This window comes from Oncorhynchus masou, chromosome 32, assembly GCF_036934945.1.
Source record: "Oncorhynchus masou masou isolate Uvic2021 chromosome 32, UVic_Omas_1.1, whole genome shotgun sequence".
In the NCBI taxonomy this organism is placed as follows: Eukaryota; Metazoa; Chordata; class Actinopteri; order Salmoniformes; family Salmonidae; genus Oncorhynchus; species Oncorhynchus masou.
Genome location: NC_088243.1, coordinates 34,253,209 through 34,280,506, shown reverse-complemented (window position 1 = coordinate 34,280,506; position 27,298 = coordinate 34,253,209). Strand labels below are relative to the sequence as shown.

Genomic DNA, 27,298 nt, shown 5'->3' with positions numbered 1-27,298 from the left:
TACAGTTGAAGCCGGAAGTTTACATACACCTTTGCCAAATACATTTAAACTCAGTTTTTCACAATTCCTGACATTTCATTTAACCACTTTATTTTAAGAATGTGAAATGTCAGAATAATAGTAAAGAGTGATTTATTTCAGCTTTTATTTCATTCATCACATTCCCAGTGGGTCAGAAGTTTACATACACTCAATTACTATTTGGCAGCATTGCCTTTAAATTGTTTAACTTGGGTCAAACGTTTCGGGAAACCTTCCACAAGCTTCCCACAATAAGTTGGGTGAATTTTGTCCCATTCCTCCTGACAGAGCTGGTGTAACTGAGTTAGGTTTGTGGGCCTCCTTGTTTGCACACACTTTTTCAGTTCTTCCCACATATTTTCTATAGGATTGAGGTCAGGGCTTTGTGATGGCCACTCCAATACCTTGACTTTGTTGTCCTTAAGCCATTTTGCCACAACTTTGGAAGTATGCTTGGGGTCATTGTCCATTTGGAAGACCCATTTGCAACCAAGCTTTAACTTCTTGACTGATGTCTTGAGATATTGCTTCAATATATCCACATAATTTTCCCCTCTAATGATGCCATCTATTTTGTGAAGTGCACCAGTCTCTCCTGCAGCAAAGCACCCCCACAACATGATGCTGCCACCCCCATGGTTCACTGTTGGGATGGTGTTCTTCGGCTTGCAAGCCACCCCCTTTTTCCTCCAAACATAATGATGGGTCATTATGGCCAAACAGTTCTATTTTTGTTTCATCAGACCAGAGGACATTTCTTCAAAAGTACGATCTTTGTCCCCATGTGCAGTTGCAAACCATAGTCTGGCTTTTTTATGGCAGTTTTGGAGCAGTGGCTTCTTCATTGATGAGTAGCCTTTCAGATTTTGTCGATATAGGACTCGTTTTATTGTGGATATAGATACTTTTGTACCTGCTTCCTCCAGCATCTTCACAAGGTCATTTGCTGTTGTCCTGGAATTGATTTGCACTTTTTGCACCAAAGTACGTTGATCTCTAGGAGACAAAACACATCTCCTTCCTGAGAGGTATGACGGCTGCATGGTCCCATGGTGTTTATACTTGCGCACTATTGTTTGTACAGATGAACTTGGTACTTGAAGGCATTTCAAAATTGCTCCCAAGGATGAACCAGACCAAATAATCTGTCTATAAACAATTGTTGGAAAAATTACTTGTCATGTACAAAGTAGATGTCCGAACTGACTTGCCAAAACTATAGTTAACAAGAAATTTGTGAAGAGGTTGAAAAAAGAGTTTTAATGACTCCAACCTAAGTGTATGTAAACTTCCGACTTCAACTGTCTGCTCACTGCTCTGACCTGCTGTCACACAAACAATGTCAACCGCTTTCGTTTCACTCTACTGGCAGCGACGACCAAAGCAAAAAACAAGATCTTCAAAGGTCAACAGGACGTGTGGAGAGGCATTATTCTTATTTTTTGGATCAACATTTATTTCTGACTCTCTAAGGTAGTATACATTTGGCAGTGTGTATTATTCCAAGATTAGCATCAACATGTGGTGAATATTGTCATAAAAACACAGCAGGCTTTTCAACTTAAATTTCCATCTGACTGAGTAGGGTATAAGGATCACGTATTAACAATACAAATATAGATAATATCTCCTGACCTCAGCAAGTTTTTCTATGCTAATATAAAGTGGACAGTGTAATGCCATGTACGTTCAGATACAGAGAGCGAGGGCCCCATCAGTTGTTTGTGTGATATAGAATTACAAGGCTTCTAGGAATGACGTCAGGCTCTGTACATTAATGCACCGACATGAGCCACTGTCTCCTGCCACAGCTGTTCCAAACCCCCTCCAATTAATATCGAAATGATCACCATCCCTCTGGAATGCAGGGGTAGAGGCCTCTTTGTATTGCCTATTATCAGCTTGGATTATCAGATAGAAGGCAGACTGTAATGTACCAGTATTAAAACAGAAATAACACAATAGCAAGTCATAAGCCACAAGGTATGGAGCTAGTAATCAATGTTTATCTTGTTAATCTATCTGCATCTCTCTCTCTCTTCCTCCTGGCTAGTGGGGCACATACATTAGCACAAAGCATGGCTCCTCAGAAAGAGAAGGGGAAGTAGGGACATAGAGAGAGCACTGTGGAAGCAGACACACAGAAGATCCTTTAGGGAAGTCTGCAGGCAAGGGACAGAGTATTGATAGGGCTGTGTGTGTGTGTGTTTGTGTGTGAAGAGAGAGCTGTGTTAAGGGGCCCCAATAGAACCAGGGAAGCCCTAACATTTTAGGGGGCATTTTGGGGATTCAGGGCTTGAGGTGTCATGTTGAGGTACTCCAGCACGAACACCTGCAGGATCTTGTTGAGGTTCTCGATGGTGGAGCGGTCCAGGTTCTGCTCGTTGTCATCAAATGTGTGCCACACAGAGGGGAAAGGGGTGGGGATGAGATGGAGGACACGCACACCTGAGAAGAAACCAGAATACAAAGCTCATTAGTACCCTACAGAACACAGCCAAGCTTATGTCAGACCCAGTGTGTTAGTTTACCTCTGTTGAGGAATGGCATGTGGTCATCCTGCACTGGACCCACAGGCATACCGGGCCAGAAGTACTGTACATCGTTTGGATGGTCCTTCAGGTGGCCCGTGTTGTGCAAACGACGCTCTGAAAAGAGAAGGAACATTCAATATAGTGCAAAGGGCTTAGCTAATATAAGAGAGCGAGAGACAGCCAGAGCGAGCGAGGCTGATAGAATAACAGAGAACAGAGTGAGTGCTCACCGATGTTCTGCATTCTGGTGAGCCACCGGGCAGTGTTGGGGAACTGGTTGCCAAAGCGTGGGCTGGGGCCTCCAATCAAGTCTAAGAGCAAAAACAGGTCCTGGAGGAGAGGGAGAAAGAAGGGAAGAGGATGGTGAGGAGAGGAAGAAATTGAAGACAAAGGATCCCCTCAGGTCAGTGTGTGAGAGGGTCCACCAGCCAGGTCTCATGGGAAAGTAATTCTCCAAAGCCTGGAGATAACTCCCTAAAAGTCCACTACCTCGAAGCTTTGAAATGAAGGATGACATCATGCTTTCCACCACGTGAAACACTACCAGGACCGGTATTATGGGTGGGCTTAGGGGGCCGGCCCTCTAGTACCTCCTTGCCTGTCCAAATTAATTATTGATAATTTATTTGACCAAGACGAGCTCTGATAGAAAGACTCATCAATCTCTGATAAAACATCCGAGCGAGCAAAAACAGTGCCCCTCTCTGTATTAGTCTGATATTTCTTAATTTCTTCCTTTTTACTTTTTGGATTATGTGTGTATTGTTTTGTATTGCTAGGTATTTTTGTATTGCTAGGTATTGCTGTATTGCTAGGTATTGCTGTATTGTTTTGTATTACTGTATTGTTTTGTATTATTAGGTATTGCTATATGGTTTTGTATTGCTGTATTGCTGTATTGTTTTGTATTCCTGTATTGCTGTTTTGTATTGCTGTATTGTTTTGTATCGCTAGGTATTGCTGTATTGTTTTGTATTGCTAGATATTACTGTATTGTTTTTTATTCCTAGGTATTGCTGTATTGTTTTGCTAGGGATTGCTGTATTTCTAGGTATTACTGTTTTTGTTTTGTATTACTGTATTGCTATGTGTTACTGTATTGTTTTGTATTGCTGTATTGCTAGGTATTACTGTATTGCTGTATTGCTGTATTGTTTTGTATTGCTGTATTGCTGTATTGTTTTGTATTACTGTATTGTTTTGTATTGCTAGGTATTGCTGTATTATTGTATTGCTGTATTGCTATTTTGTATTGCTAGGTATTGCTGTATTGTTTTTTTATTGCTAGGTATTGTTGTATTGTATTACTGTATTGTATTGCTAGGGTTTGCTGTGCTGTATTGTTTTGTATTGCTAGGTATTACTGTATTGTTTTGTATTACTGTATTGTTTTGTATTATTAGGTATTGCTATATGGTTTTGTATTGCTGTATTGCTAGGTATTGATGTTTTGTATTGCTAGGTATTGCTGTATTGTTTTGTATTCCTATATTGCTAGGTATTGCTGTTTTGTATTGCTGTATTGTTTTGTATCGCTAGGTATTGCTGTATTGTTTTGTATTGCTAGATATTACTGTATTGTTTTTTATTCCTAGGTATTGCTGTATTGTTTTGTATTGCTGTATTGTATTGCTAGGGATTTCTGTATTTCTAGGTATTACTGTTTTTGTTTTGTATTACTGTATTGCTATGTGTTACTGTATTGTTTTGTATTGCTGTATTGCTGTATTGTTTTGTATTGCTGTATTGTTTTGTATTACTGTATTGTTTTGTATTGCTAGGTATTGCTGTATTGTTTTTTATTGCTAGGTATTGCTGTTTTGTATTGCTAGGTATTGTTGTATTGTCTTGTATTACTGTATTGTATTGCTAGGGTTTGCTGTGCTGTATTGTTTTGTATTGCTAGTTATTACTGTATTGCTGTATTATTTTTTATTAATAGGTATTGCTGTTTTGTATTGCTAGGTATTGCTGTATTGTTTTGTATTGCTAGGTATTATTGTATTGCTGTATTGTTTTGTATTGCTAGCTATTGCTGTTTTTTATTGCTAGGTATTGCTGTATTGTTTTGTATTGCTGTATTTTTTATTAATAGGTATTGCTGTATTGTTTTGTATTGCTGTATTGCTAGGTATTACAGTATTGTTTTGTATTGCAGTATTGTTTTTTATTGCTAGGTATTACTGTTTTGTATTGCAGTATTGTTTTCTATTGCTGTATTGCTAGGTAATGCCATATTGTTTTGTATTACTGTATTACTGTATTGCTAGGTATCGCTGTATTGTTGGAGCTAGAAACACAAGCATTTCGTTGCACCTGCGATAACATCAGCAAATCTGTGTTTGACCACTAGTCTGTGTATTTGATTTGTATGTGTAGCCCATGTATCCGGCATGTTGTACTCTTTTTGGCCAGACAGCATCAGATACATGGGCTACATACAGTAAGACTCAGGGAACTGTTTTTCTCGCTTGGATGCTTCTCCAGTGAGATTGTTTCAGCCACTTGTGAATTTAAGGAAAGTTGGTGAGTTCAGTGTCACTGTCTGTAGTGTCAGATGAACATGTTCTCTGTTATGGAATTATTTTGGAAGAACGTGCGAAGGTAACCTAGTGAAGTGATTGAAGTGATTTGTTTGACAGTCAGACGAATACATCATGACTGGTTGTGTTCATGCCACATTAAAAGGTAATATATTTGTATAGTTAAATTATGTCTTTACCCCCCCCCCCCCAAGTCAGAAAATGCCCATCCAACTGACTCATTCTGGCGCTAGTCCTGAACACTGGCACCATGCCAAATTCATGGCCCCTCTCTAAAACACACACATACCTCACTGCGGGACTATGAGCCTCTCTGAGACAGTCTCCTTTATCTCTTCCCTGACAGGAAAGGTGCTCTACTTGTTTAAACAACAGTAGTACTAGCTCTCCATAGCTAGGATACGGCAAGAATACCGAATAACACATCTTATATTTCTTTGACATAATGTTATTGTAGATGGCATGATAAATGTCCGAATATATTCCACTACTCAAGCCTCCCTAATGGTTGCTTGTCAAGGCTGAAAGATGTTTATGAATCAAACATATGAAGGACAGATGCTTTAAGATGGCACTGCAACTGGGTGAATATTAGGTCCCCATGTGCTGAATTGGCTGAATTGGTGCTTAGTTGTTTGAATATATGCCTGACATACAATGCCATGCAGTTGGTTGGTGTCTGTGGCTCCAGGTGGGTGTGCTGTGTTCTCCATCGTCTGGGCCAGGTGGCGGGAGCCGTACAGGGAGTCTGTAGAGGTCCACTGGAACAGAGCCTCCTCTCCATCAAAGAACAACAGCTGGAGAGACAGATTGGGATTGGATCCCTGGTAGGGGATGAGCAGGAGAGAGACAGAGAGAGAAAAGAGAAGTGGTGGCCAGAAAGTGAAAGAGATGTTTATTAGTCACTGCAAACAGTACTTGGGGAACTACTGGTTTGAACTTTTAGCTTTGCTGCCACCTATTGGTTTAAACAAAACAATGCTATGAAGAAATCGGTATTCAGTTTGTCAATTCAGGGTGGCCTTTGTCACTGTCTGTAGTGTCAGATAAACAGGTCCCCTAGCCTGACCCTATGGCTGCCCCTGTCACTCAGGACCCATCCCCTCAGATTGAGGTCAGCTGACCCATGGAGCAGGACAGCACAAACAGCAATGTGAGGAGGCTCTGTGACGGCTATGTCCATCTCTTTTCATCTCTCATCTCTCAATTCTTTGTTGATCTTGGCTACAGGTGTGTAAAAACTTTGAGTGGGTTTTTACAAACTTTTCTGATCTAATATTGCTTATCAAACATAAATTATTGTACAGACTAAAGTGGACACATGAGAAAATTGTAAACCTTTCCCCACCTTCAGAGTCTTCAGCTCCTGGTCCAGAGCCCGTACCAGCTCCAACATCATGGCACAGGGCACAGCTGAGTCCGTGGCACCCAGGAACTCACGCCCATGCCACTGGGGAGGGTAGTACTTGGAGTCATAGTGGCACGCCAGCACCAGATGACGCTTGGCGGAAGGGTTGAGGGTAGCGATGATGTTGTTGAAGGTCATGGGACCGTAAGGGGTGTGTGACTCAAACTTGTCCTCCTTAACATCCCAGCCTGCCCTCAGAGAACCCAGAGTGCTCTTGATGTGCTAGTGGGAGACAGACATGTTGCACAATTAAATAGACAAAGCATTGGGAAACGTTTATCCTGGTAACTGACTAAAAAGAAGTGACTAAACCCCTCTCCTACATACACTGACGAGTCTAATCACGCCAATGACATAAGTAGACCGCACACAGTCGATTGTTCATGCTGTCAGCCATGGGGATACCGACCTGTTGCGCTGCCAGGCTGCCTGCAGAGTTGGGGTACCGTGTCACTAGCAGAGGCCTGAGGTCCCTCTGCCACATCTGGTTCAGGTCTGTGTGTGACAGGACCCTGGTGATGTCACTGGAGCTGAGGGTGCTGGGCTTGTGGCTGATCTAGACAGACAAGTGGAGAAGAGAGAAGAAAGCACAAGATAATCAGGATTAGGGGTGCTCTGACAACCATGAGGACAGGAACAAGTGGCTTTTCTTCATTACCACCTGTTTAGTTGAGACAGAGGCCCTGGCAGAGAGGCTGTCATTGAAAGAGGCACCAAGGATGCTCCTCATTAATCACAATCAGTTCAGCCGAGGTAGATTAGTTCAACCTCTCAGAAAGCGATTAACAAAGACAGCCATGCAGGGAAAATAAGACCATGGCTAATCACTACGACCTTGTTCCAATATCTACAGTGTGCAAATGGAAATATACAGTTTAAAACACTGTGAAAGAACATTGAGCTACAGTTGCAACTTGCACATCTTTAAAATAGAGAAAGGGAAACTCTCTAGTGATGCATTCAAATTGAGGAACAGGCTAGGCAGGAAATACACATGACGCATAGATCATCACAGTCTCTTAATATACTGTCGCTTTCTAGAGTTCAGGATATAGGCTACTGTATGGTTTCAAACTCTCGGTTTACACCTTGCTATACAATCATTTGTATAGTTTGTCTGGCTGATGTCTACCAAGACAAGCTACAATACAACACAATATTTGCTTTATTGGTCCATTTCAACAGAGATTGTTTTTTGTTTTTTGTTGCTGTCACAGTACCCAAGTTACATCATTAGACAAGGTTAACCAATCGTTGAAAACCCCAAGGTTACCCAACAATTGAAAAATCCAAAGTGATGCAAGTGAGCTAGTTTATTCTTGTTTCCATATAGGAATGATACACTCTGTGTCTCTGTGTACATTTATGGTTTGACAAGACTGTTCATGACTGATTTGACCAGATTGTGTATGCCTGTAGTGAACTCAAGCTCCTTTGCCGCGAGACATTTCAGGAGACGAGAAGCAATCACAGATCCAGGAAACATGATTGAAGCTTTAAAATAAACTGGCAGGTTACTACAGCTGCAGCTTGTGTGAAAGGTATGCTAGCAGGCAGCTCAGAAATATGAAGGGTGCTTGTTAATACATTTCCCCTGCCTCTCACAGGTAGCCTCCCATAGATAAATGAAAGATCTTTATACCTTGGAAGAGAAAGCATATCACAATTATTTTGTAAGCTTGATGATGAGGGAGAAAAACAAACAAGTCCACAAAATAAGCCTTCATAGCATTCTAGGAAGAAACCCATGGACACAAGGTATTGATCATATTCCGTTCCACCTGCCCCGATCGCTTTTGTTTGGTCTCAAAGTTCACCTGCCTCTTGTGCAGTGATCCTCTGTTGTCCTGGTAACTGGGACTGAGCGCCAGGACAGTAAGTGGTAGAAAAGATGGGGAATAAGAGAATAACACCACCATTTCAACAGCCTTCCCCTGTAGCCTGAACTGTGCTATGAAGATCAGCAGCTCTCTATGGTTTCACTGTATAATTTGCATGTGGTGATCTGGCTGAGGAGATGGATCTGTGTTATGAAACTGATGTCTGGGTTCTCTGGGGCTCAGACTGAAAGGTCAACATCAACATGAACAGAGCATGGTCTTTCTTCTCTCTCCATTTAGCAGGTTCCATTGCAAAAGGTAATAACAGTGTGGGCTAATAACATATTAACACATGGTCTATTAACCAATGAAAAACAGTAATACACTGGTTATGAACCTGGTGATAATATTTCAATTGGTCACAATCATGTTTTGTTATAGGATTACCTGTTGAAACATGCCCTGCATAGGCCTACTCTTGTCATTTCTCTGCCAACCATCCCCATGGTTTGATCACAGAGACCTAAAGACAACACTGTGGGGATACAGTATTGCAATATCTCTTTCTGAGAAAGGGTTAAAAGGGGCTCCACTTTAGATCTATAAATATCAAGATCTACAATTGGTGGATCAATGATGACTGTGCTGCTATAGCAACAAGACAAAGAGAAGCGAGGATGAACAACATGGGACCTGAATGGCCAAGCACCCTTTATATCAAAGGAATTACACATCTCTTGGAAATGAAGTGTAGGCCTCTTAAGGATGCATTAAATGCCATTTGAGGTGAGAGTTGTAAAAAGCAAACTGTGGTTTATTGTTATTTTTGAATGGATTCTATTATTTAAATTACAAACCTGTGAAAATAAATGCTTTACAATATTATTTAATATATATAAATTGAAATGCAAACATTCTAAAGACTGCCTGTCTACTACCATCTCTCCTTAGTCATTCATTGCCTTTTTGCCCACCTGTCTCTTTAGAAAATTACAACTTTGTGACATATTCTAAATAAATGTAGGCTATATCAATCATATATGTTATGCAATAGAAAGGAGGAATTTAGTAATAACTTTTTTTGTTTTAATAAAAGCAACAAGAACATGCACACAATCGTTGAACCGTGTACTGTAATATTTTTAGCCTACCTTATCTTGTGTCCATGGGACCTGTGCTCTCTGTCCATTGATATTATCGATAAATGTTGCACAAATGCTCACTACATAAAATAAATGTATACGCAGACTGGAGCGACGTTCAGTCATCGCGGCGGTTTCTCTCACTGAACATTCAAAGCTTCTCCTCAGTGTAATCTCGGATCATGTGAAAAACATGAGGGAGGACCAGAGGCATTTTACAGGCGTCACTGTTTTTTTGTGTTTTTTTTATCCCAAGGCGCCACAGAGCAGAGGGTCTATTTATGTGAAATTGCCTTTTTGGTTACATGTTTGATTTGTTGTGAAGGCTTCAATTCGATTTAGCTGATAACATATTAGATCAGAAAAGCTTGCATCTATAAATGTATCTGCATTTTATGAGGCATGGTAATCAAGCAATACAAGTAAACGATTGTAAGTTCAAATGTAAGCATAGCCTTTCCAAGTGAATTCATAATTTACATTTGAGATATTTCAATTAGCCTACTTTCCTATAGTAAAGTAATCAAACTGTGGGAACTGAACTGCGCAGCGACAACAGCGTAATGCAGTGCCTTGATCTCCCGCTTGATTTGATGTGGCGCGGGAATAGACTACTGTCATTGGGAAAGCATCCCCAACTGGTCTCATCTCAAGTGGGTCTCTTCTGTAGACCGGGAAGTGCCGAGTCCCGACTTCTACAAATGACAACAAACATTAATCATTAAAACAGTTGCAATCAGTACGATTGTGGCGTTATTTCGCTAATTGTGTAACAGTTTTGTATCTCACGTGTCTTATCGTATTGCAGCTATTTTGGAAGAGATTTATGGAAAAACAGATCGTTGCATTGAAGGATAAATTGGCACAATTAGGAAAGGTATGTCTCTCTTTACATTGATTGAATACCAGTACGCTAGTTAGCTGTTGCCTAGTGCTTGCTGTGGCTATCAGCAGACAAAGTTACAATGTGGGGTTGGGTTTGAGCATAGAGATAGATGGAGGACTCTAGTGCAAAAAAAATCGTTTTAGCATGGGCAGCGCCTTTGAGGACTTACTCAATTTTAAAGTAGTCAACTGGGTGGGTAGTAAGGATGTGACAAATGGAAAATGTTGCGTAATGTTGAAACAGCTGTTTTTTTAAATAATTGTTTTCCTGTTAAGGAAAAGATTTCCACAAATTTACATTACAGAATAATAGTCCTATAACATATGTATGACCGCTAGGGCTGGGCAATGGGCTGGGCAATGAAGTTATATCTACCGCAACCCATTACAGATATAGACCGCAGCTACAGTAACATGTTTATAGTGACAATTGGTAACTTTTTTTTAAAGTAACAGAATTCTGCTAGGGCAAAACATTTAGTTTTTTTTCCTAACAACAATAAACATCGCTGATTGATGTGTTGCTGTGCTTTTTTTATGGTATGGTAGCTAGATATGTTTTATTTCTACTAAATGTCTTGGTAAGTCACAGTATTTAACTAACTTTAAAGTACACTGAACAAAACATAAACACAACCATTTTGCAACAGCAGATTTCTTCATCTGAAGAGGAGGTGTGGCATGGATCGGACCAAAACGCAGCGTGGTAAGTGTCCATATCGTTTATTAAAAACATAAACTGAACACTAAGAACTACAAAACAATAAATGTGAACATGAACGAAAACCAAACCGAAACAGTCCCGTGTGGTGACAAACACAGACATGGAAACAAACACCTGAAAACCAACATTAAAACCCAGGCTACCTAAATATGGTTCTCAATCAGGGACAATGATAAACAGCTGCCTCTGATTGAGAACCATATCAGGCCAAACATACAATTGGAAAAACATAGAAACACACACAGACTGCCCACCCCAACTCACGAACTGACCATACTAAATAAAGACAAAACAAAGGAAATAAAGGTCAGAATGTGACAGTACCCCCCCCCCCCCCCCCCAATGGTGCGGACTCCGGCCGCAAAACCTGAACCTATAGGGTAGGGTCTGGGTTGGCATCTGTCCGCGATGGCGGTTCTGGCGCGGGACGTGGACCCCACTTCACCAAAGTTCTGGTGCGCCTCTTTGCCTGCCTACGTGGCCTCTTTAAAGCGGCGGCCCTCGCCACCGAACTAGGACTGGCAACCCTACTAAAGGGCCCACTGGACTAAGGGGCAGCTCCGGACTGAGGGGCAGCTCAGGACTGGCTGGCGGCTCTGGCTGGCTGGCGGCTCTGGCAGGTCCTGGCCGGCTGACGGCTCAGGACAGACTGGCGGCTCTGGCAGCTCAGGACAGACTGGCGGCTCTGGCAGCTCAGGACAGACTGGCGGCTCTGGCAGCTCAGGACAGACTGGCCGCTCTGGCAGCGCAGGATAGACGGGAGACTCTGGCAGCGCAGGACAGACGGGAGACTCTGGCAGCGCAGGACAGACGGGAGACTCTGGCAGCGCTGGACAGACGGGAGACTCTGGCAGCGCTGGAGAGGAGGAAGGCTCTGGCAGCGCTGGACAGGCGGGAGACCCTGTAGGCAGAAGACGGAGAGACAGCCTGGTGCGGGGGGCTGCCACCGGAGTGCTGGTGCGTGGAGGTGGCACTGGATAGACCGGAACGTGCAGGCGCAGTGGAGCTCTTGAGCACCAAGCCTGCCCAACCTTACCTGGTTGAATGCTCCCCGTAGCCTGACCAGTGCGGCGAGGTGGAATAGGCCGCACTGGGCTGTGCTGGCGAACCGGGGACACCATGCGTAAGGCTGGTGCCATGTATGCCGGCCCAAGGAGACACACTGGAGACCAGTTTCGTAGAGCCGGCTTCATGGCACCTGGCTCGTTGCCCACTCGACCCGGCCGATACGAGGAGCTGGAATGTACCGTACCGGGCTATGCACCCGCACCGGGGACACCGTGCGCTCCACAGCATAACACGGTGCCTGCCCGTTCTCTCTCGCTTTCCGGTAAGCACAGGAAGTTGGCGCAGGTCTCCTACCTGGCTTCGCCACACTCCCCGTGTGCCCACCCCCCAAATACATTTTTGGGGCTGCCTCTCGGGCTTCCTACCGCGCCGCCGTGCTGACTCCATTCGCCAGTATCCCTCCTCACACTGCTCCAGAGAATCCCAGGCGGGCTCCGGCGCTCTCCCTGGGTCGACTGCCCACCTGTCTATCTCCTCCCAAGTAGTGAAACAGTCCAGATCTCGCTCCCATGTCCAGAAATCCTGACATCGCTGCTGCTGCTGCCCATCACCACACCGCTTGGTCCTTTTGTGGTGGGTGTTTCTGTAACGGCAGATTTCCTCCTCTTCGTCTGAAGTGACAGATGGAAACAAACCCCCACAAACCAACATTGAAACCCAGGCTACCTAAATATGGTTCTCAATCAGGGACAACGATAAACAGCTGCCTCTGAGAACCATATCAGGCCAAACATAGAAATGGAAAAACATAGAATACACAGACTGCCCACCCCAACTCACGCCCTGACCATACTAAATAAAGACAAATCAAAGGAAATAAAGGTCAGAACGTGACAAATTTTAAGGTTTCTTCTGAGTTACAGTTCATATAAGAATATATGAATTTCACATAACTGTGAATACAAATATGCATCTGTTGGTCACAGATACCTTAACAAAAAGCTTGGTATGTGTATCTGAAAACCAGTCAGTATCTGATGTGACAACCATTTGCCTCATGCAGCGCGTCATCTACTTCACATAGAGTTGATCAAGCTGTTGATTATGGCATGTGGAATGTTGTTCCACTCCTCTTCAATGGCTGTGCGAAGTTGCTGGATATTGGCGGGAACTGGAACACGCTGTCGATCATGTCGATCCAGAGCATCCCAAACATGCGCAATGGGTGACATGTCTGGTGAGTTGGCCTCTAAAATGACGTTACAGGCGGCTTATGGTAGAGAAATAAACATTAAATTATCTGGCAACAGTTCTGGTGAACATTTCTACAGTCAGCATACCAATTGCACACTCCCTTAAACATGAGACATCTGTGGCGTTGTGTGACACAACTGCACATTTTAGTGTCCTTCACATTCAATTCCATTATGTCTGAAAGGCGTAATCGATAAAGGCTACCGGTAGTCTACTGTGATTTAATATTATGAGGAAAAAATGAAGATTAGGCTACCCCGTGCTCGCAAGACTGACCCAAAGATGCCTCTGTGTCCCGGCGACATCGGTGCCATGAATAGGCTATTATAGCAGTAAATCGCCAGCCTTGGCTTTATACCTGTTGAAACAACACACTCCAGGTGGCAGTAAGCACACTGTCAGTTTGTTTTCCAAATCATAGAAGTAGTAGAAGAAAATTGACTACTAGATCGCCTTAAATTCGCTGCCCGTATTCAGATGCCACAAGGGATAGATAAAAAAAAAAGAGTCCTCTATCATTCTCTATGGATTAGAGTTAACAAAACCAGATTTGGAAGGAGAGCCTCGCAAGACTCGTTTACCTACAATTCAATTGACTTTATAGCACTTGTCAATTTAACATTTGGTTATGAAGTGACATTTCACATTGTCTATAATAACCACAACTATTATTCTGAACCACTAAATACACCATACATGCTCTCTCCATTCTTTCTCCACTAAAATCCGAGCCGTTTGACAGCAGTGGCGGAACAAGAGTTTTATACAGGGGGTGGCTAAGGCTACTTCGGGGGGTTCATAGACCATGACAGAAAATGTGTGTGTAACCCTAACCTGACATCTAAGGAGCATGAATGAATCCTATGATTCCTATGATTCACTTAACCTGGAGTTCTTCAATGTGGCAGATAGTGTGGTCCAAAAGGGTTACTTCACTGGAATTCTTTAACATACTATGAATAGTCAGTGTCTCTACCTCGGAACTGCAGCTCAATTTCTCACTCACTCACTCACTCACTCACTCACTCACTCACTCACTCACTCACTCACTCACTCACTCACTCACTCACACACTCACACACACACACTGTACTCACATACTGGAGAGACTTGGGTCACTCTGTTTTGATGAGTATATAATCTGGGTCTATAAGTGTTGAACGTCCAACATATTTTCAGAAAATAAAGCTCACGCACCAAGGAGATGAGATAGCATTTGTGTGTTACATAAATTTACAAAAAGTACATTTACCAAAAAAACACACTGCAATTTGACATACCAGGTATCAAGCAGAAATGGACTTGAAATGGACAAACTTACAGTATCATATTTATGCTCATATATATTATGTGAACTATTAGCAAAGAAACATTTTGGAATTGTCCTAAGGTGGGTTTTTAATCAGTTCCAAAGCTGAGAAGCTTCTCTCGCAAGAAACACTGCTGACTGGTGTAACAACAGAAATCTTACAAAGTCTAAATAGTTCATGGAAGACCTCTTTTTATAAGGTTCTAGAAACACAACAAAGTCAAGGAGAGTAGACGGTCAGTCCCTTCAACTTTTCTCTCCCCTATCAAGAAGCCGCCTGGTTTGATGAGCATCATGTTTGAGGTCATCTAAATCCGACTCAAAGGTCTGAGCAAAGGCAAGCAGAGACTCTTCATTCAAGAATGTTGTAGTCTTTGGGGTGAGAGACTGGACCCCTTGCATTATCTCGCAATTCTTCTTTGAAAAACGCCTCGGCAGCTCGGCTGTGAGACTGTCAAGCACCTGATAAAAGATAGCTCTTTGGAAGCTCTCACCATCACTTTGGTCACTATTTTTCTGTCCTACAGTGCTCATCAATGAGTCGTGAAATCTTACGCTTGTTTTAGGCTCTTTTACACACTGTTTGTACACTTATTTTGCAGTGCTCTGCAATCTCTTCAACCTCTTTCCATAGATCTCCAAAATAACCCTCACTTCTGTAGTCCTGTAATGTGTCTGTAAGGGCACCTACTAGGTCCACAGCCCTTGCTAGGTCAAGAGAGCTTGATTGGAGCATGTCAGAAAGACATTTGGCATCACCAAGCACTTTACAAAAAGCCCTATGAAATGTAAATCTATCTGAGAAAGAAGGCCCCTTGCCTCCACTGATCTATCACCACTATTTTCAAGTGTGATATCCTGTAGCACTCTCAAAACTTCTGGAAGCCTGTCCCTCAGATTACGGCATACCATGTATCTGCATGCCCACCTTACATCCGTAAGTCTCTGTAGTTCCCTGGGCTGCTGCTGTGGATACGGCTCTTTCTGAACTGCAAGCCACTTGAGATGAACGTACGAGCCAGATACAACGTTATAAAGCTTCTGCAGGAGAGCAAAACAATTAACTGCCTCAGGCACTGATTTTACAGATTCAAACAATGTGCATTACAGTGCATATAAAATGCAAATCTTGCACTGTTTTCAATCCGTGCAGACACACCAGAATGCTTTCCGCTCATGACGGATGCACCATCATAGCCTTGCCCCACAAGATTATTTCTGTAGTCCAGACCATGTTTTTCAAGGCAATCATTTTTGTGAGACCTGCTACATCTAAGCTTTCAGCTGACTGAAAGTGTAAAAAGCTTTTGTGGATGGCCCCGTTGTAATAGTACCTCACAACTAAATATATGTGTTCTTTTACTTCTCTTATTATTTCTCTTTGTACCATCTCAGCTAAGCCCCCAAGAACTTTGTTATTGTTTTGGTGGCTTGTGTACTTAGCATTGCCAAATGCATTCATCTTTTTCTCTATGAGAGGGTCATGCTTTGCTATTTCTTCTAAGATTGTCAAAAAATGACCCTTGCTGTGAGAGTCATCAGACTCTCGATGACCTGTCTGTGCTATGTTTTGACTGGCAGTTAATAGGAGCACATCTGCAGTTGTTTTAATGTAAAGTACAGTTTTCCTCCACTTTCTTTTTCCGGTTCTCATTTATGACGACATCTAACATTGATGAGTTGCTGTCAATAGCCCTTTTATGCTGATTCCAAGCATATTTAGCATTGATATGATGCTCTGCCTTTCGAATGGAGCTTAAACCCAGAATCTTTAAACGGCGCCTTTTTCCAGTTACAAAAACCTGACTGTGATGTGAAAGCAGATTCAGGTGTATTGGGCAGAGAGAACCTGACTGTGATGTGAAGGCAGATTCAGGTGTATTGGGCAGAGAAACCTGACTGTGATGTGAAGGCAGATTCAGGTGTATTGGGCAGAGAAACCTGACTGTGATGTGAAGGCAGATTCAGGTGTATTGGGCAGAGAAACCTGACTGATGTGAAAGCAGATTCAGGTGTATTGGGCAGAGAAACCTGACTGTGATGTGAAGGCAGATTCAGGTGTATTGGGCAGAGAAACCTGACTGTGATGTGAAGGCAGATTCAGGTGTATTGGGCAGAGAAACCTGACTGTGATGTGAAGGCAGATTCAGGTGTATTGGGCAGAGAAACCTGACTGTGATGTGAAGGCAGATTCAGGTGTATTGGGCAGAAAAACCTGACTGTGATGTGAAGGCAGATTCAGGTGTATTGGGCAGAAAAACCTGACTGTGATGTGAAGGCAGATTCAGGTGTATTGGGCAGAGAAACCTGACTGTGATGTGAAGGCAGATTCAGGTGTATTGGGCAGAAAAACCGGACTGTGATGTGAAGGCAGATTCAGGTGTATTGGGCAGAGAAAAATGCCTACAGGCGAAACAATAAGTAGAATCTTGATTTACAGAATATTCAAGCCATGAATTGTCTTTATACCAGGGGCTGTTGAAAGCCCTTTTCCTAGTACCATGCTGACTTCTGGGAAATGTTTTCAAACACGGCTGTACAGGACCCTCTTCTCTGGATCTTGAAATGTCTGAAATACACGTTAAATAATGTGTTATCTCTATGGAAATGTATTATTAAGGGATTCACAAGGTTAGATACTAACAGCTGCTAACTAAAATGTGTAGTTTAAAGTATAGGCCTGGCCCACCATTGGGTCCTTTTGGAACAGAAGTCTAATATATCCCCTTTCCTTTTCATGTTTAATTGATCCTATGCAAAAATAAGACAGTCTATGGTTACATCTAAGCATCCAATTACCCACATTTTAGTCCAATCTCAATCTTAATTTCAAATCCTCATTGTCATAACTGTACCTTAAAATCAACTAGCAGCCTAAGTTACTAGTTAGATCATGGCTCGCCCTACTCTGCAGTAAGTAACTTAGCTAGCTTAGCTAGCTACTTGCACAGAAGTAGACATAATGTTAGGCTAAATTGGGAACTGATCTCTTATCTGTTAATTGAGGCAAAGGTCTAATGTTAACTTACACAGCGACTCAACTTTTGTAAAAGTTGATCAGGAAACCTAAACCCGATGCTAAACCTTAAAACTTACTTCAAATATGATGTTTTCACCAATTGCGAAAAAAGTTCATAGAGCTGTGGAAATATTCTAAAAAAAAATTCTGTATGTTCTTCTTATTCTTCTGTATCTCGCAACGAACGTTAATTTTCTCTCTTCCTCGATTTGAAAAAATGCGCCGTTGAACGTCAAAATAAATGCTTCTTTCAACAAAAGGTGAAATGAGATGTCAATCAGCATCAAACTGCCAGTAGCGAATTACATTTTGGGGTGCCACCCGGTGTGGCCAATCAGATGTCAGGGGTGTCCAGTGCCACCCCGGACACCCCTCTGGCTCCGCCCCTGTTTGAGAGGTCTACAGCTGCAGGAGAAAGTGACAACACCTCCACCTCTGAAACCCAAGGCAGTCCTGTCCAATGAAGACATCATGCGCTACAGCAGACAGCTTCTGCTGCCAGAGCTGGGTGTACAAGGTAACAATGGCAGCTTTCACCCAATCTCTGAAATAAGGGTGTTCATTTAGTGTGACATTATTGAACACATCCTTGACTCTCTGCAGGCAGGCCAGCTGAATCTCTCCCAGACATCAGTGCTGGTTGTAGGGTGTGGAGGACTAGGCTGCCCCCTGGCACAGTATCTAGCTGCAGCAGGAATTGGTAGGTAGATCCCGTGTGGCTCAGTTGGTAGAGCATGGTGCTTGCAACACCTGGGGTTGTGGGTTCTGCCCATGCTGTCAGAAGGTATAGGAGGCTACTGGGGCCTGCACAGGCTGATGCAGTACTGTGAATAAACTATACATCATAGCTATAGCCACTAGGTGGTGCCATTTACCCAAACAGCAACGGCTTGCTCTCAGATCAAATCAAAATGTATTTGTCACATGCTTTGTAAACAACAGGTGTAGACTAACAGTGAAATGCTTATTCACGGATCCTTTTTCAACAATGCAGAGTTAAAGATAGAGAAGAAAAAATAGAAACAGTGACAGGAGGAATGAATACACAGTGAATAACAATAACGAGTAAAAATAACATGGCTATGTACAGGGAGTACCAGAACCGAGTCGTTGTGCAGGGTTACTAGGTCATTGAGGTAGCTATGTACATATAGCTAGGGTTAAAGTGACAAGGCAACAGGATAGATAATAGACTGAGCTGTTGCAGCAGTATATGTGGGGTAGCAGTGTGTGTTGTGTGTGGTGTCAGTATGCATGTGTGCACATTGTGTGTGGGTGTGTATGGTGTGTGTTTGGGTGTCAGTGTAAATATGTCTGAGTAGAGTCCAGTGTGTGTGCATAGTCAGTGCAAGAGAGTTTGTGCAAAAAAAGGGTCAATGCAGGTATTCCGGGTAGCCATTTCATGAGCTATTTAGCAGTCTTATTTAGCAGTCTTATGACAAACTATAGTCCCCCCTCTTTTTTTGTTAGAGTGAATGGTAACGCAATTGAATGTTGAAGGGAAAATATGCAGTTACTACATCCATTTTGGGATTTATAAATGAATGATATGTACCCATTGATTCTTAAATAATATAACGTATAAATGCCTCTTAGTTCAACTGTCGTCCCGTATCAGAACCCAAAATATAAGCTTGTAAACGTAAAGAAACACTATATAGCCTCAAAACATAGCTCTGTCTATGAATTTAAGAGTGGTTACATTTCTCCAGCCCCATCCCTCAGCTTTTTACCAAAACAAGGGTGGAGAAAACACTTTGTTATTGTTTCAACGGTTCATTGCTCCTTTCAGGCTTTAGGTATTCAGAGGAAAATAACATTAGCCAGCCAATATTCTGTTCAATACTTTCTTACGCTCCAAAATGAGTTAGATATAAGGGGTGGGATGGGTGAGCGTCATTTGGTTTTAATGTGAATGGCCTTGTGTCTGTCCTTGTTATGTGTGTACAGGTTGAACTCCACTGTAGAATGCATTCCCTACCACCTCCAGCTCTCTCCAGAGAACAGCTTCCAGCTCATCCAACAGTATCCTCCCTCTCCGCTTTGAGCCTTATATTATCTTACAGGAAGTAAATTAGAGACTCTACTATCTGTCACACAGGTTTACTGTGTAATTACATCCAAGAGTCAAACAATTAGCATAACACTGACTTTCAGAAGAAAAAATCACCGCATTTGTACTCCTTGACATTATCCACCTCATGTACGATATTGTGGCTGACTGTTCAGACAATGTTCCCACCTGCTATCTGATAAATGATGCCTGTGTCCTCAGTGGCAAGTGCCTAGTATCTGCCAGTGCCCTGAGAATGGAGGGCCAGGTAAGGATCTAGTTACATTTAAGTCTCCACATTTAAGACCCCGCATGCATACTAGATTTACATAAATGTCTGACAAATGACTGACTAGTAAATTACATATGTTTATTGCTACTCATCCTTTGAGCATAAGAACCCCTGTTGTCTGTGTCTGTAGTTGACAGTGTATAACTACCGTGGAGGCCCCTGCTACAGGTGTTTGTACCCAAAGCCTCCACTCCCGGAGAAAGTGACCAACTGCTCTGACGGAGGGGTACTAGGAGTAGGTGAGTCCTCTTCTGATTCATGTCTTCACCCTTTGACAGAGAAAGGAATTGATTGTTGACGTCTCACTCTTTTGTCTCAGTACCAGGGATCATGGGATGCTGCTTCAAAGCGTTGGAGGTCCTGAAGATCGCCTCAGGACAGGACTGTATCTTTCCCAGTGAAAGCTCCCTGAGTCATTCCACAGCCCCACTACAGCTTATCTACTGTACAATGGAACGTCACATTATGCTTAGTCATGGTGCTGACTGGATGAATGAAGGTCTGAATGAGTCAGTGTAGCATGGGAAGGAAGGGGTGTTTTTCTTCATGACCATGCCCATCTGATAAAGCTAGACTAAAAGAGAGGGAATTCTGTAGATTTGCTGGACCTTTGAGGTATGTTTCTGAATATACAAAGACAATTTTAAATCAGTGAAGTGGGTCATGCTGTGAATCATAGTGATGTGTGCCAGTCAGACAGGAGCCCCTTCCTTGACTCAGTGTGACAGCTTCCTGTGGCCAACAGCTGTTGATGTTTGACGCCCAGGATGCCAAGTTCCGGTCCATCAGGCTGCGGACCAAGCAGGCCAGCTGTGCTGTGTGGAGAGAGAACCCCCACTGTCACACACTTAGTGGACTATGAGAAGTTCTGTGGGTCTACTGCCACAGATAAGGTCAGGGGTTACTGAAAAGAGGGCACTGTGGGCAAAGCATTGGTCTTGCATATTCATTGTTAAGGGGTTAGCATTTTAAAGTAAAGGGGATTTTAAATTACGTCTGAATTGGCAAACGTGTTATCACTCACCTTTAAACCCCTTAGTAAATACACATAGCGCACGGAATGTAGAGCCAGGAAAATGTGCTCATTATCTATAATTCAGATAAATAGCAGAGATATACGCTGTATGTCAAAGGAGTTTTCTGTACTTTACTGGAATAAAAAAGCTAAATAACATTCCCATTTTCCATTAATTATAGGAAAATGTTGTTTAAGTGATGGCTTTGAATATATTTACCTAATATTTTCTGGGTTTTCTTTCAGTGTCAAATGCTAAACCTTCTCTCCAAAGACCAGAGGGTATCCGTGCAGGAAGAGTATAGTCCGTGACTTTCTGTTTTTTGACGATTATTGCATGATTACCAATGCTTGACTTGGGCCAAATCTCAAATTCTTTACTGCTTGAGCTCCTGTTTCACTTATAGAATATTAGCTCAAAAGTATTGTTGAGCTCCTGTTTCTCTTATAGAATATTAGCTCAAAAGTATTGTTGAGCTCCTGTTTCTCGTATAGAATACTAGCTCAAAACTATTGTTGAGCTCCTGTTTCTCTTATAGAATATTAGCTCAAAAGTATTGTTGAGCTCCTGCACCTAAATGGAAACAGTACCAGCACCCAAAATGAGTATTGTCGCCTATTTCAGTCCAAGTCAAGGACTGATGATTACACTTGATTTTCTGTGATTCGTGTGCATTCATAAACCCAGATTAAATCTAAATGCTGACCCAACCCTAAATGGGAAATGACTAAAACGCGATTGTACGTATTCTACGGAAAATAATAACCTCTTTTTTTTTTTGGCGCTGACAGAAATGATTGTTTGGATTTCTGCTAAATTACAGCTTTCAAAAGAATTTAGCCATTAAGAGAAAGTAGATGAAGATTGTAATTGATTGGCCTATAATAGTGATTGTGCAAGGCCTGGAGTCGGAAACAGTTTTATTTCCTATAATTGAAATAATGTGACAAAACGTTAAGCTTACTCCACCCAACTCAACAAAAAAAGGCAACCAGTTGCACTATGCATGTAGTGCAACTGGTTGCAACAGAAAACTAGCAACTTCCATTCTGATGTCGCAGACCTTTAAACCTGACACTGTCATTAACAATGTGAAGTGTTGTAGGTGACCACTGACAAACATTTAGAATTTCTCCTTTCTATTGCCAGGAGTATAAAGCTATAGTGGACAACACGGCTGTTCATCTCCTGCTGAACGTACGCCCTCTAGTGGAGGTGGATATATGTTACCTGCCCACCTCCCTCAGTATCCTTCTGCTGGCTGAATGCCCTCCGGGCATTGTACTCCATTAACTCTATACAATTAGCAAGATATGGAGTTAGTTAGGAGGATATTAAAACTTCTTTCATATTAATTACATCTGTCATCACTGTGCTTTCATAGCTGTTCTGATCTAAATTAGTAATCAAGTAATTGTCCTCAATTCAATGGTAAAATGGTTTATTTCCTTATATCATTGCTAGACATTCATCTTTCCTGTTTAGAGAACAGCAACAGTGAACACATCCATGTGCTGAAGGAGAGAATTGGCCAAGTGAAAGAGCAGATGTCGAGTGCATCCCAGGTCCCAGGTACCATGACTGATCTGGTCTCCATCTAGCTCCGCAGGTCACAACAAGCGGAGGCTCTTCAATGGCTAGGCTTATGGAGTGGCTCCATATTCACTGAACAAACAGGAGTCATTTGAGTGCTAATTAAGTCTGTGTAGCCTTGTCCTGCGAGGGTGTTCACTTATTTTGGACAGCCAATGACGGGAGTTGATGGAGTTGCTAGGTGATCCTTTTTCCAACACACAAATATACCGTCATCGGCCTCTTTTTATAGAATATTCATCTTGGTCTTTATTTCAGCAGAGTGTATTTCCAGCAAACCTGTGTATATTTAGCTATTAATGAGCTATTTTAATGGCCAATTTCTGGGAAACACTTTGTTATGTAAACAGTTGACACAGTTTAGTTGAACTGGTACACATGACACCCTTTTATGTTTCAACAGTGAAAGAAGTGAAAGAAGTCCTATCATGTTCATAACACACCTAATAGTGAATTTGAATTAAAATACCATGCAATAGCTCTGCTTCTGGCCAAGCATCAAACAAAGAATATTCCCTACACATTTTATTCATTCAACTCACGTAGTCTCGCATAGCCAGCCAGACGTCGTAATCTTGTGAGAAGCCAGGAAGTGGAAGCTGCTACTACTCATTTTGATTCGTTTGTGTTTCCCTGCTGCAGTTTATGTGATCTGTAAGCTGGGTAATGACTCCCAGAAGGCAGTTCAGGTCTTGGAGAGAATGTCAGGTTCTGAGGTGGACTGTGTCACTGCGAAGAACATCTGTGGGGGACTGATGGCCTGGGCCCAGAAGATAGACCCCTCTTTCCCTCAGTATTGACTCAACATCACAGGTTCTACATCGAGGTTTCATCACGGAAAGCTTAAAGATCATGTAGGTTTTTCTGAGAGTGTGAGATATCATTGGTCCCGTATTTCAATCTGTTTCAAGAGGAAATTCACGCCAGTCGGTCATTCAGATATAATGTCCATACAGTCCTCTTCCTCCACCAGCCCTGCCTTGTAAGTAGTGTATCATGTAATCAAAACAACCGTTTTTCTGCCTTAACTTGTTTTATGTATTCTGGTTGCATTGGGTATTGCCTCCCTGACAGACAATTCTTAGATGAATTAGTTACATCTCACTGGTGAAAAGTGAAAGAAATCGTTTCAAATGTTGTACAAGAACAAACAAAACATTGTAATCCATTGTCATAACCTTGTTCCTGTTCCAGATTGTTCTATTTGTATAGCCCCAATGTATTGTTGAGGGCATACAGGGTAATATAGTACTTCATTATGTATTTCGAGTTATTTGGGAACATTGATATATGAAATATGTGTTAGAGTTATTACACATCTATACATCCATAATGTGTTGTCATTTCCATATTTGGATAAGAAATAATATGCTGATGTATACCACCACCCTCTCTAAAAGATTAGACGCAACAGTGCAAGGGATAGAGGATGATGGCATTTTTTTCTACGTTGCTGGCAACTGATTTTCAGAACTGAAGCAATAGAGGTCGGGTAACTACTGTTTTTTTTCTCTCCAGCATAACCCGAATAACGGAAAGATAGATGAAAGAGGCATGCGCAATGTAAAGATAACTTTTTCGAGACGCCATTGCCTGTGAGATTGTAGTTTAAAGATTTATCCTCACCGATAGAAACCCAAAGCACCAAATAGGTAATAGAACTTCAAGCCCCAGGAACCGTTCTCTCCTCCTTTTCTCTCAGAAACAGTGGGAGTAGTCACAGCTGGAAGGATAATAAGATGCGCATGAATCTGGCAACCACGAATAGACGACAAGAGAAAGTTTCAAAAAAGTAGAGAACTCGGTTGTGAGTCTTAGCACGCTTTTAGACAGTTCTGCTAATGCATATGTTACATTGTTGCTCATTTGTATGATTTAGCGAAAAGGCGAATGAGCTTGAATATTTTTTCTGTGTGATTCGATTGTTGGAGTTTTTGGAGAAGTTCCTGCTGTCCACTGGCCATGAATCCAACGACGTCTTTTGAAGAAAGTGGAGGTAATGATGTGTTAGACATATTTTATGGACGATTTGAATATTTAGGGTAATTCAATGGATAATGAACAATATTTCAACAAGCTTTTATTATGCAAAAACAGGGCTTGTATAACTTGTGTTGCTGGCATTCGTGGACATGAGGTCGTCTTCTGCCAGCAATTCAATCGAAAGTGGGATGGTCCAGATGTTGAGAAGCCTTGATTCCAGATGTTGGTTGTGCATGATGAATAGATAAATAGAAAACATTCCGTAATGTATGGTAAACTACACCATGTCTCTAATTTGTCAGATGAAGTTATTGAACATGATGCATTTTTGTACTTGCTTACAATATAATCGAAGTTTACAATTACAATTATTTGATGTGTTTATTGTATCCAAACCTGATCGTGTTTATTCCTCATGAATTGCATCACTTATTGTTAGTGCATAGCCTACTTCGAAAAGTGTAAACAGCTTTGAGGTCATGATTTGTTTCGCTGATTTTTTTCAGTTTGGTCAAATCTACTACATCTACAAACCTAAACATATTCTATTCTACCACCATTAAATGTACTGTATCTGTTTTGTGACAGGTTTCCTGTGGCCAGGGCAGATATGTGACTCTAGTACTGTGAGGGGACACCATTCAAGAACATGAAGTTTGGAATGGTGACCGCCTCTTGCAGTGAGCGTTGGGGAATCAATCTCGGAGCATCCACAGTATCTCAGCAGTGCAAACTGCACACATCTCTTGCCCTAGAGAGAGAGCTGAGGCCATTTAGTGGAATCATCAGGCTTTGTCCGTGAATTGATTGCCAGGCATGTGAGCAGTCAGTGGGGATGAACGTTTGACTATTGCTATTGGCTAACACTGCTCGTGATACTTTGAAGACCTTGCATTTCATATCTCCTAGAATGAGGATTGAATGTTTCTTCAGACCTGTGTATGTTCTTAGTAGTTTGGTGGAGCCTGATTTAAAAAGGCATCACTGACAGTTACAATACTTTACATTTTGCATCATCATCTCTGCCATTGGAAGAAACCCAATGTCTGCCTGCAGCAGCTCAGCTCCTCCGTCCTTTCCCAAAACCTACCTCCACTCACAAATCCCAGCTGTGCCTCTGACCCCCTCACCATCGCCGAGCCCCCCGGGACCCCTCTACAGCCGCCTGTCCAACGGGAGTCACGGGAGTCACACTCACAGCGCTCCCAGCCCCACTAACTCCCGCAGCTCCTTCCATGGAGTGTCCTTCCTCCTCCAGATTGGCTTGACCAGAGAGATGGTGAACCTGGAGAACCATGACCTGTCGCTGTCTGCTGTCAAAGACCTGGTCTGCTCTATAGTCGACCAAAAGGTAATTACACAACCCTTTCTTGTTATAACACTTGACCCAGTACAGCTAATGCATAATGACATACTGAATATCTATAAGGATATCGATAGAGTGAAATGCAATAAGTAGGCCTGAGCAAAAGAAAGAACATTCACTGTAAACCTAAAAGCTTAGTTGTCTTTTTATAAACTCTATTCAAAGTTTCAATAAAGATTGGAAAGTCCACTGGAAAGTCCACCAAGCATACTGCTCAACAAATCAGTTGCATATTTCGGCACTGAGCAAATTTCAGGTCTGCTGAGTGCAAACTTGAGCAGTGTGAAAATGCTGTGCAACTTCCAGCATGTGTTTTACTATGAACACTGATGCTGTACCCGCTTTAAGTTACAGCTTCAGACAGTGGTCAAGTAGGCTACTGTGGCTATTTGATCGTAATGTAGGCTTACCAGAGTGGCCTGCCATCAAAAACAATGGAGCAAATGCATCCCATAACATTTTAACATGGAAATAGCTGTTATCATTCAACCTACAGTAGCAGCCAATGTGTGTGATTTGATTTGTGGTGTTCAATATAGTTTAAAAAAAAACATGCAGGGCTTGACATTAACCTGTTTATCCACTTGTCCTTCAGACAAGGTGGTGACTGAAAATGTTATGTTTGATCCAAGAAACCACTTTACAAAATAAAATGACAGAGAATCAGACAAATTATGCTCCCCTCTGCCTATTGGCTTCTTAGCTTATTCAAGCCTATCTGAAAATACAACACTGCTCCTTTAAGAAAGAAAGCTGTTTACCTGATTCACTTTTCAAAGATGTCTAGAAATGTACACATAGAAATGTACATGTTTTCTGCTCTTGCAGGAAGCAATCATTCCCCCATTGCTGACTACAAATGATCTATAACTGGGCTAATATCTCACTAACTAGCATAAGATATGAACAAATGTGCACACTTGGCTACATTCAGCTCTCGCTTTCATCTCAAAACAAGCACTTCTACTCATGACCGCTCATTCTGTAAACACAGTCCAGTTCAAAGTGAATGGCACATATGGCAATGGTCTATTTGCATATTATCCTACTGCAGCTCTGATTGGTTTTGCCATACCGGTCTGTGTAGAGTACAGGCTGAGTATAGCCTGTCAATGCAATAAAATCATACTCCAAAGCATTCTGCCTTCAACAAAATTGTATGTTGCATTGAAAGTGGCTAATATTGCGTTGATTCGATCACTATTCCCACAGTAAAGGGAAACGTTGATAATGTTGATAGCTAAGGGGGGAAACTGTCAAGTTGAGTGACGTTCAATCTCGTGTTTCTCTGCGCAGGCTGATATTTCTTCTATGGGGCAGTCCCGGGA

At 42.1% G+C, this 27,298-nt stretch overlaps 3 protein-coding genes across 8 annotated transcripts in view; 2 read left to right on the top strand and 1 right to left on the bottom strand.

Moving 5' to 3' along the window:
- Positions 1–1,450: 1,450 nt before the first annotated feature.
- LOC135525994 (glutaminyl-peptide cyclotransferase-like) lies at positions 1,451–9,650 on the bottom strand. Its single transcript, XM_064953997.1, has 7 exons — positions 9,478–9,650; positions 6,916–7,062; positions 6,447–6,728; positions 5,755–5,922; positions 2,786–2,885; positions 2,553–2,669; positions 1,451–2,469 (listed from the first exon to the last, which is right to left on the bottom strand). Exons 1-7 carry the CDS (start codon positions 9,592–9,594, stop codon positions 2,291–2,293), a joined length of 1,110 nt encoding a protein of 369 aa, XP_064810069.1. The 5' UTR covers positions 9,595–9,650; the 3' UTR covers positions 1,451–2,290.
- LOC135525995 (adenylyltransferase and sulfurtransferase MOCS3-like) lies at positions 8,898–21,170 on the top strand. Its single transcript, XM_064953998.1, has 6 exons — positions 8,898–9,112; positions 11,004–11,059; positions 19,618–19,988; positions 20,143–20,251; positions 20,332–20,397; positions 20,741–21,170. The coding sequence occupies exons 3-6, from the start codon at positions 19,869–19,871 to the stop codon at positions 20,872–20,874; spliced, it is 429 nt and encodes a 142-aa protein (XP_064810070.1). The 5' UTR covers positions 8,898–9,112; positions 11,004–11,059; positions 19,618–19,868; the 3' UTR covers positions 20,875–21,170.
- Positions 21,171–22,182: 1,012 nt separating this feature from the next.
- Positions 22,183–27,298, top strand: part of LOC135525993 (serine/threonine-protein kinase D3-like) — a 70,352-nt gene continuing 65,236 nt past the window's right edge. For 3 of the 6 annotated variants that reach the window (XR_010453233.1, XM_064953995.1, XM_064953991.1), the window contains exons 1-4: positions 22,183–22,274; positions 22,493–22,600; positions 23,264–24,617; positions 25,193–25,955. Coding sequence is in view for 4 of the 6 variants with exons in the window: in XM_064953995.1 (XP_064810067.1) it covers positions 25,647–25,955 (309 nt within the window). In the remaining 2 variants the exon portion in view is untranslated. Of the gene's footprint in view, positions 22,275–22,492; positions 24,618–25,192; positions 25,956–27,298 lie in introns of those variants that run through there. The other 3 variants (XM_064953994.1, XM_064953992.1, XM_064953996.1) reach the window with 3 other exon arrangements.

Excerpts from the sequence above, each read along its gene's own strand:
- LOC135525994 (XM_064953997.1), bottom strand. The coding sequence starts at position 9,594 with ATGACTGAACGTCGCTCCAGTCTGCGTATACATTTATTTTATGTAGTG. Across the intron at positions 2,670-2,785 it reads CACCAGAATGCAGAACATCG|AGCGTCGTTTGCACAACACG; the intron begins GTGAGCACTCAC and ends TTCTCTTTTCAG. Across the intron at positions 2,470-2,552 it reads CATGCCATTCCTCAACAGAG|GTGTGCGTGTCCTCCATCTC; the intron begins GTAAACTAACAC and ends GTTTCTTCTCAG.
- LOC135525995 (XM_064953998.1), top strand. The coding sequence starts at position 19,869 with ATGTACGATATTGTGGCTGACTGTTCAGACAATGTTCCCACCTGCTAT. Across the intron at positions 19,989-20,142 it reads CCCTGAGAATGGAGGGCCAG|TTGACAGTGTATAACTACCG; the intron begins GTAAGGATCTAG and ends CTGTGTCTGTAG. Across the intron at positions 20,398-20,740 it reads GATCGCCTCAGGACAGGACT|CTTCCTGTGGCCAACAGCTG; the intron begins GTATCTTTCCCA and ends TCAGTGTGACAG.